The following is a 10,001-nucleotide window of genomic DNA, read 5'->3' on the forward strand; positions in this document are numbered from 1 at the left end:
TTTTATTCTGTTCAAAGATGCAGGAGCGCCCGTGAGCCTTCAATATAGCTTGTATGTATCTAATTCAAAGTAGAATTTAGTGGATCTCTGCATCAGCCAACACAGACATTTAAAACTTTGGAGCATGTCCCCCTGGATCTAAAATGAAACCTTCAAACCAAGTGTTGCATAAGACTGAGCTTCTCTCTGATAGACGAGAAACTGGGCCGAATTAAGAGAAGGGTCTCATTAGAAGAAGCAGTCGGAGAGACGATCTTTTCATCAGGAATTACTACGGAGAAGGAAAGATTGCAGAGATGGAAGAGAGAACACTGATCTGATCCTGTTTTAATGAAGCCTTAAAGTGGGAGAAGAGGAGCAGTGACAGACAGGAGGCCTCTGAAGGTGGGGTTATAAGGAGGAGAGATGTGTGCTCTCACATAACCAGCATTGAAATTGAAATCAACAATCATCCCACTTAAGGATTTTATTCATCTAAATTCTCCGGTTAGCTTTCACGAGTACTTCACAAAAAAACCCAAAAAATAAATAAATTTGAATTCGCTCAAGGTTTGATGAATTTACTTAAAGACCAAATGAAGCGCCCCGCAGTCCTACCTCTGGTTTGGGGACAAAGGCCCGGCCAGGTATGGTGAAGCAGTTGTGCACAGTACAGAGATACTGAGCCATGATGGAGAGACGGCTCCTCTGCCTGCTGCCCGTGCTGGCCGTCAACCTCTGCAAGGACACCACAACTCCTCTGACCAACAAGCTCATGGGCACCAAAGCATATGAAAGCAGGAAATGAGCAAGAAATATGACATGAAAAACATTGTCAAAACAAAAACCTATCTTTACTGTGTCTATGTGCTGTAGTTTTATTGTAAAGAGATTAAAAACTGAAAAACGAAGCAGAAATGTTCTTATTGTAAATCAAGTTATAATAAATATTAAACATTGCTCTTTCCTTTTTCATTTCTATGTTAATTGTTAATGATTGTCCAAAGTTACCCACATATGCTAATTGAATGTGGTTTGAGCATCTGGATTTGTACCATTTTGTGTACTTTTAAAATAAAAAAAATAAAGGGAATATTAATTGACATTTTGAATCTTTTGAAATAGTTTCAAACATTTTATCCCTGCTGTTCTTAAAACCTACTCCAGTGAAGATCTACAGAAATGTAAAAACCTTAAACTTATTGTATAAAAAAAAGGTGGTTTTTTTGGCAGTCAAGTGAAAGTACAAACTTTGATCTGCACAACACAAGCACTGAATCCTATGTACCTATATTAATCCAATGTTCAATGTTGATAAATGTTTGATTACATTAAACACTGATAAAAAAAAAAATTGGCCAGTGTTATTTTGGAATGTACTCCTTATAACGCTGCCACATCAAACAATTACTGCAGATAGAAGTTCATAAAACACCCAATAGGTGGCAGTATAAACTGACAAATGGCATGTGAATGTTACATTTTGTTAAAAAAGTAGAGCGTGAGCATAAAGAGCATACAGTGTATACATTTTTCAAAATAAAATAATAAAAGACATCCTGATGTTTAATGAACGTTTAAAAAGATATACACATGCAACAAAGAGAGGCAGCAAGGGCAACGGAAGAGATGGAAAAGAAGCTGGATGCTGCACCTCAGGGACTGGGATTGAAGCCTTCTCTTAAAGCAGCGGTACTGGTGACCTCTTATGATGACCGATCAACACAATCCCATTCTTAATTGTGATTCTTTGAATCGTGACAAAATGTAAGACACGTAAACATTGAATGTATTTTCATTTTAAGGTATGATTCGATTAAATGTCAGTTCATTTTTTACGTTTTCATTCCAAAAACAATTTTGTTTGGTTCTAAAAACGCTAATCACATAACTAGCAGTTTAGACTGAGATAGTGTTTCTCAAGTATAAAAAGGCTGAATGAAAATAGTCATCAAAATTTTAAATGTTTTGCACTTTAAGTTTTAAAATTTTGAAGATATGTTTTAATAAACTTAAATTTTAAAATTTCAAGCTAAAACTTTCAATTTCAGACAACCATATTTTAGCTCTTCATGTACCTAGGAGAAAGAACGCCAGTATAACCTAAAATCTGACTCCATTTTTCCTTATTTTCTAGCCTGTGCTTCTTATATGTGAAATCAGGGTTTTTCCATATTTTGGCAGACATCACTCAATGCCTGCACTTACTGACCTCTGCCACCTCTTTCTGGAAAGTGAGCGTGAGCCGAGTGCGTCCGAAGGCGAAGGGTCCTGTCCTGTTTGCAACGTTTTCCAGCCACTTGATGATGAGGGGGGTGGAGACGCTGAACGGCAGATTCCCGATGATGTGAAGGTTTGGTGGCTCTGTGAAGGCCCACACATTTGTGTGTACATACATTTCAGTCACACTCATTTAGGCTGCTTTGTAAACCTTATTCCCTCCTCTCACCTTGATCCCATGGCTTTGAGATGTCCGTTGGGAATCCGCGATCCATTCTGTATGTGAGGATGTCACCGTGGACGATCCTCAGCTTGCCTGGTGCTGCCTCAGACAACAGCTGTGGGAATGACATTAAACTGAAACAATCTAAAAAGGCGCCTACATCAGCATAGACATTAGTCACTCTGCAAGCAGCTAATGAGGCTGAATTCAAAAAGACTGAGACTGCTGCAACCGTGTAGCAGTCTCAGTATGGCTGTGTACCTTCAGCCCAGGGATGAAGCGTGAATCTTTCTCCACAACAAGCAGATCTGCAGCTCCAGCATTGAGGATAGAGCGAGTGATTCCCCCTGGACCCGGACCCACCTCACATACGTGGGCGTTATTTAAACAGCCCGCCTGCCGAACAATCTTATCTGAGAAAAAAAAATAAAAAAATAAAAAAAGAACATCTGATACTTATGATTATATTGTGCTGATTTTTCTGTTTAAACTGAGATTGATGTCATTCATTGTTTTATTACTTGTAGGGGTCCTTGTGATGAGCTGAGACACATCAATTAAAAAGTCACCTTGCTGAAGGACAACGGAGCAGATCAGGCCTCCACTGCATCACCGATAATTATATTACACTTTTGGCTCTCCAGGGTTGCAAACAGTGGAGTAGGTCAATTTATATTAGCAGATCTACTTCAGCTTACCCATACAAAACAGCCTGTCAGTGTTGATCTTTGCAAACAAGCAGATACAGGCTTTGAAGAAGGAGTACTGATCCTACAGCAGTGTCTAAACCAGAACTGTAAAAAGTGGCCGCAGGGAACATAAAGGCAAAAAGTGCAGCCGGATGACTAACCGGTAAGCCTCAGGTCCAGCAGGAAGTTCTGGGACAGCTGCTTCTCAGCCCGAAGGTTGTACAGCTTTATCAGTTCACCCACTGTGGGCAGCGGAGGCAAGCGGAAAGATGCCACTTTCTTTGCCACTGCCATGTTAATTCTGAGGAAGAAAAAAAAAACACAAATTAGCGAATGTACCAAAAAGCATTCTGAAATTTTTCTGTGTCAACTATAAATGAAAGTAATTTCCGTTTTTCAATTAAATACTGACAAGAAAGTTCACAGATTTTTGTGCAATCTGCAGATCTTAATGTTTGATATGAGCCTTTCTAATATTCCCACGTGACATGAAATTAGAAGCTTCTTAAACTGTTGTACAATTGAAAATAAAGATGTTGGGCACCACCCAGTGGTAATGTAGCAGCATTTAAATAGAAAACCATGTTTAACCCTTCTGATTGCATTGTTTTAAATTATTCCCAAGCAAAAAGTAGTATTTTTAGTGTACTACAAACTTAGTCTGTACTGAAAGTGAGGCAGTATACTTGACATTTACTTTTTTTAAATACTATCTATATATTGTAAACTTAAGTTGAAATGTTCAAATTAATTTTGAAGAAATCTTTAATTATATTTCCGATATTAAACTTGCTATAAACTCAAGTATGCTTAGTTAGTAAAATAAACTTAGAGAGTATACTTCTTCAGCTAAGTGAAGTTCATAAAAGTTTATGTTGACATATTTTCATCATCATTTACACAGATTTAAAAAATTACAACGGCGCTTGAGTTTAAAATGTGCAATAATGTAACATTTAAAAATGGCCTAAAATTATGTTAACGTAAAATAAACAGCCAAGACGTAATAACCAACAAACGCCAACCTTGAGCCTCAAGCTCACGTTGACATTGATTGCAACAACTGACAGAGCTAGCTTCTTTATGCTAATGCTATGTTAAAAACCCCGCTTCAATGCTACTGACGCAAGAAAAACCTCGCGCTGTTTCAAGGAATCATTTAATGTGGCACTTATTGACAAAATGAGCACAATGAAGAAAAACGAAGGAGAGAAAAGAAACAGTCGATTCACCCACGTTTCCAAAGTGCATTCCAGTCGAGTCAATGAATTTCCTCCTTCGTCATCGCGTTGACGCACGCTTATCCAATAGGGTGACGAAGAGAATGGTTTTAACCAATAGGATTTTAGGTAGGCGTAGTAGACAGCTGTTTTACTGTTGATGTAATACCGGGTGATTGCCTGCAGAGAGCAATATTTTTTTTTACAGTACATTGGGTCAACTTTGACATAAGAAAATAAAATAGCACAAAGGAGTGTGCAATTTTAGCTGTAGCTCAATGTCTGTTTTTAACACCATATCATTTCATGTTTACATCTTATAAAACTGTAGAAACTGCCGTAACAACTTAACTATAATTTTAGTTATGTTTTTCTTTGTTAAGCTCAAAAACAATAACTTATTGAGGTTTTAACTGAATACCAGCGTCCATTGTTGATGCATATAATACCTCCTTTGGTTTCTCACAACCCACGCTGCGTCACAGGCGAGTTATGACGAGCTTGACTTGGAAATACCCAGAGCCTCCAGTGTTTAGCAGATGACTGGCACTTCTGTGTAGCACTGTGGCTGGCCTTGGAAGAAAGTCCGTCCATAAACTGGGAAGACAGAACAACATTGTTAGTTACTGCAATTCATATGGGGTGTGTTTGAAAGAAGAAAAATACCTAATAAGACGTGGTAAACCCTGCAAAGGCCAAATGATTTAATGCTCATACCTTTAGGATAGTTAGCCTTTAATTGGATGCACAAAAAAGTAAATGAAACTTTCTCCAAATCTGTAAATCCCACATACAATACATTTCTATTCAAATTACATCTAGAACATGTCATAGAATTTAGTCATTATTTCCACTGATTGAAGTCTCTCCACTTATGGTGCATAAAATACCCTTATAGTGTCACGTTTTGAGAAAATTTTGATGGATTGCTGTTTAATAAAGGCCCATAAACAATCCTATCTTGACTAAATTTATATTATACATTTGTGTCTGTGTCAGGACGTGAAAAGTTGGACACATTTGTTTATCATTCTTTCACAAAAACCTTTGGTACAGAACCACATAAGAGGAGCTTTGGTATTCCAGCAAGGAAATTCCTGTGGTAATGATTGAGACCTGGTGATACATGTTTTGTGGTATTTTTGTGGTAGTCTGAAATTTGTTGGCCCTCATTTTAAGGATAATTTACCATAAGACGTTGAGTCGTTCTCTGGAAGGGCATGTCTGGCTGAGATTGTTGATGTATGCTGAATGTATTTAGGAGAAAAGGTAATTTCCCACTTGTCTATTTTCAGATTGGTTTTAGAATACTAGTTTAAAGATAAGCATCACTTTGTATCTTAACAAGATGGAATTACTTTAAGTGTAATGTTTGAGTGTGTCCTGATGAAGGCATTGATGTTTTACAGATACTGAATAAGTAGGAATCATAAATCTCACTGAAAGTCCAATTTTTACAATAGCTATTAGTAATAATGAACATCAAACAAACTACTAAACATTAGCTCAAAAGTTTTCTAAACCTTTTTTTTTACTTATTGTGACAGTTATGCAGATTTTGGGAAGTTTTTCTTCTAAAATATTTTTAAAGTCTAGTCAGGAAAATGTTGATCCAAGCAAAGAAAAAAAAAACATCAGTAGCTCTAATAAAAAAACAAGCTTTAGGCATATACATAAGGGTATCTAAATTTACCATCAGTTTAAATAGTACATATTTCCCATGAGCTTAAAGAGTAAAAATCTAGAAAAGTACCACAGGAGTGGAACATTTTCTGCATACTTATAACTTTAATTTATATTTGTCCATTTTTGAACCTACAAAAAAAAAAAAACATCTTCCTCTTGACTTTTAGCTTCTGCAGCTCTCCTGAAGTCTCCCACTAAAAAAATAATGCAGGATTAGTGCTTGATCCCAGCGTCAGTGTCAGGAGGCCTGTGCTTCTATGTATTTAACAGCAGTCCAACAGTAAGTAACATTCTTGTAACTTTTTGGCACCTTATTAAAACAACCAGTAAACCTGGCTGCTCTATGCTGCTTCATGGTCTTACCCCCCTTCCCCTCCTATTAACACCCTCCTACCCCCCCCTCTCTCTAACGTCCCTCTCTCTTCTTCCCCTCTTTCCTTTTCCGTCCGGTCCAACACCAAAGATTTTCAAACATGATTGAAATTAATAAAGTTTGGCCTCAATTACAAAAGGGGTTTATTCAGACATACCTTTGGTTTGTCTGAAGATGAATAACCCCTCTTGTTAAAATAAAATATGTCCAACACAAGAGGCCCTCAGCTCTCATCTGTTTGCCTAGCTGTTGGACAGGACAAGTTAAAAAAAAAAAAAAAAAATTAAAACTTGGGACACAATTTCAGCATCCAAGAAGATTACAAAACAAACAAAAAAAATCATTTTATTTATTGTGAAATACAAATGAGATCATGGCGTGTTGTGCAAGGGATTGCAAAGTTTAAGTATAATGCTCGACCAGATAGGACACTTAAAAAAAAACTGAAGAACTATCTGAAATTATTATGTTAACAAAACATTAAAAAATCATTTAAAATATTTGGTTTGACAAACCAATTCTTGTGGATTATTTGAAAATGTACGGTCAAAAACTACGGTAGCTTTTTTTTTATACCAAGTGCTATTACACAGTCAGCTGATCCTCGTTAATCGTTGCATGTTAAGGTATAAAGATATCCCTATCTTAACAACATCAGAAAAGAAAAAAGAAACTACTTTGCTTTTTGCTGTAGTTGCACAAACCCCCCTTTTCTAAAATTTTCTGAAATGCCAAGTGACTGTGGTTAATGACAAAATAGCTCACGCACAAAAGGTCACCAAAACATTCAGCTTGTTTGTGGTCCGGAATTATTTTCATTCCGGCTTACTGCCCCATAACATGGGCTATTAACATTATACAACGCCTTGTTAATTAAAAAATGAAAACTTTCTCACCGTTCCCTATACAGCTTGATTTTTAAAGAGAAACATTTCGCTTTTTGTTCTATGCTGTTCTTTTGGAAATAAAGAACAAGTGGAAAATTGGTCAATGGTTGAGCAGAACCAGTAAACCCGACAGAATAAATCCTAAGACAAAGCAATACTAAAGCTGCTGACAGCTCACGGCAACATTTTATTCCCCATCTTGTATTAATCAGATGTCAGCGCCGTTTATTCTTCTTGCATCATACAAATGGGCTGTTTCATAACAACTGCTGACTCAGTGGACCCAAACAGAACCACCTCTCAGAGGGCATTGCATGTGAAGAGCGAATGTCTTTCTCATTGAATTTCACCACATGACTTCATTTGGGTGTGGAGATCATGGCCTTCAATCAAAATATCCTTATCGTGACCTCAGCTTGGAAAGATCATCCTCGTTGATACCACATGTTGGGGAGGAAGACGCTTTTCAAATACAAGTTTTTATTTTATTTTATTTTATTCTCTTGAGCTATAGCTCTGATTCACTACAACACTAGACGCACTTTGTTTTTTTTGCATCTTTGGGAATTAATTTAGTCTGACATACATAAAAAAATCTTGGGTTGAAAAAAGATTTCTTTTTTTTTAGGTTTTTAATTTTTTTAAGGTGAAGAAAAATTACATCAAGATCACAAACACACAAACAGATCGTGTACATTCAGGTCTGAGTTGTGCCACAAAATACTGACAAACAGTGTTTTTATGTGTCCACATCCTTCTGACGTAACCATTCAGGGAGTCTGTCTGCAGCGCGCTCTGTCTCTTGTTTGCCTTGGCTTCCATTTCAAGATAAAAGTGTAATTCTGTCAACCAAGTATTTCCCTGTGGTCATCATGCCTGACTTTTTACTTTTGTAGAGAAAAAACAGGCTGTGGTGCACTCCCTTTACTTTTCAGCTCCATATAGTGCAATTTCAACAACAACAAAAACTGCGAGCTCCAAAGTACCAGCATCAGTGAGCCGCAAATGTCGAACCATTAACACGAAAACAAAGTGGTGTGGAAATGTGGATACATTTCTGGCAAAACTGTAGCTTCGATGACAGCTAGCTGTGGCTACAAAATTGAGTTTTAAGTAATTTTGCAACAAATCAAGAAAAAAGCTACCGGTAATTACTTGCATGCATCCACAGATATTGCACACTTTTTTCTGAAAGTCTTGCAGTGTTGTGATTGTAGTTTTTTCAAATTAAGTCATTAAAAGGTGAACATTTTCATGTTTAAACCCATGGCGCTGCACATTTCATCACATCTTGTTGCCAGAAAAATGACATTACCCCACCATGTGCACAAAAGCCGACGTACATAAGAGTTAGTAGAATTTAAAAAAAGCTTTACTGGTTGAAACTTTCATCATGGTTGAGGCCACAGTATGTCCCAGAGGGATGCAGCCCAGAGCAGAATCTTCCCAACTTCAAGCACAATATTTATCTTTTTAAAAGTCTTTGCCAGAACATTAAAAATGTGGCGCAACGCTGACAGTCTCTACAGTTTATGTAACCGTCGCATCCCATCATACACATTTTAGCTCGTGTTGTGAGAGGTTGTTTTTCTCATCTGTATGTGCACACTTGTGACATTTGAATATCCATTTTCAAAAGTAGGCTAATAAACAGTTTACACTTTGCTGTCATCTAAAATATGCAGGGGGGACAGTGAACACACCATCAAGGAAATTCCTGTTGTCCTCACTTGGAAAGTTCTTTTCAGACACCTACAGTAGATTTTTTTAACCAAAAGGTTGTTTAAGTACCGGTAATGATTTTTTTCATGGACATTTCTACCATGGACCGATCTCTGACATATCTATAGTATTCTGTGTCAAGTCTGAAGCCTGAAAATGGAGCCTGAAATGGGATGGGCACGTCAATCATAGTTTACGTTAAAGAACCACTCTGATATAAATTGTGTTTTGAACAAGTTCTTGTGGAATTTGTCTCATTACAAGAAAATCAAATTAAGCTTAAAATTGCATTTCTGAGTATGTCTTTATTCAAATCGTAGTATATAAGGATCAGACGTGAGAATATCATGGGAGAAAGCTTGTAGGTGCGCCGTAGAAGCTGCTACGGCAAGTCACAAACTCACTGCTCAGCTCCATTCGCATCCATGTACGTCTAAATGTTCCTCGTCTGAGTTGGAATCTGGCTCAAAGCTGTATGGCTGTTGTTGCATCGACAATGTTGGGTTGGGGTTATGGCGGGGGGTGTAAGCTTGAGGGAGAGCGTGTAAACAGATGGATGTCGGGAAATGAAGGCCGGGATTTCTTCTGGCCAACAGTTCCGCCCACAATCAGAGGTGAATTTCTAATGAACTCCTGCAGAAAACGGTATGTTTTCTGGCTAAAAAAGGCATAATCATAGTTAAAGGACCACTATTTCACTATTTCACAAGAGATCAAAAGATGATCGGAGTGGGTCTTTAATCTCAACAATGTTCTGAAAATAGTACATTTTGTTCAATCCAATCCTGTCAACAAAGAAAACACATGCCTATAATGCTGCAAAAATCACCCCCAGCTTGCTCACAGTTGTTTTGACTAAAAGAATAAAGCCGTAGTGATTAAATAGATTTTGATAAGTTAGCTTTTTAATTAATCCTGGCTTTTTGGTTGGCAGTTAATGGGAAATAGCTTCAGTTTTTTTAATTACAATCTAGTGGGGATATGAGGAACTGCAACACTTTA

General features: G+C 37.3%; 1 protein-coding gene across 4 annotated transcripts in view; it reads right to left on the bottom strand.

Moving 5' to 3' along the window:
* The window catches only part of tfb1m (transcription factor B1, mitochondrial), a 35,256-nt gene extending 30,697 nt beyond the window's left edge, over positions 1-4,559 (bottom strand). For 3 of the 4 annotated variants that reach the window (XM_004082631.5, XM_020713393.2, XM_020713394.2), the window contains exons 1-6: positions 4,348-4,559; positions 3,273-3,412; positions 2,684-2,835; positions 2,429-2,537; positions 2,192-2,343; positions 598-717 (exon numbers count right to left, since the gene is read on the bottom strand). In XM_004082631.5, the coding sequence (XP_004082679.2) occupies positions 598-717; positions 2,192-2,343; positions 2,429-2,537; positions 2,684-2,835; positions 3,273-3,412; positions 4,348-4,544 (870 nt within the window). In that variant the 5' untranslated portion in view covers positions 4,545-4,559. Of the gene's footprint in view, positions 1-597; positions 718-2,191; positions 2,344-2,428; positions 2,538-2,683; positions 2,836-3,272; positions 3,413-4,136 lie in introns of all 4 variants that reach the window. The other variant, XM_078941037.1, reaches the window with a different exon arrangement.
* Positions 4,560-10,001: the final 5,442 nt, after the last annotated feature.

Source organism: Oryzias latipes, chromosome 22 (genome assembly GCF_053564925.1).
Source record: "Oryzias latipes strain Hd-rR chromosome 22, Olatipes_Hd-rR_3.1".
NCBI lineage: Eukaryota > Metazoa > Chordata > Actinopteri > Beloniformes > Adrianichthyidae > Oryzias > Oryzias latipes.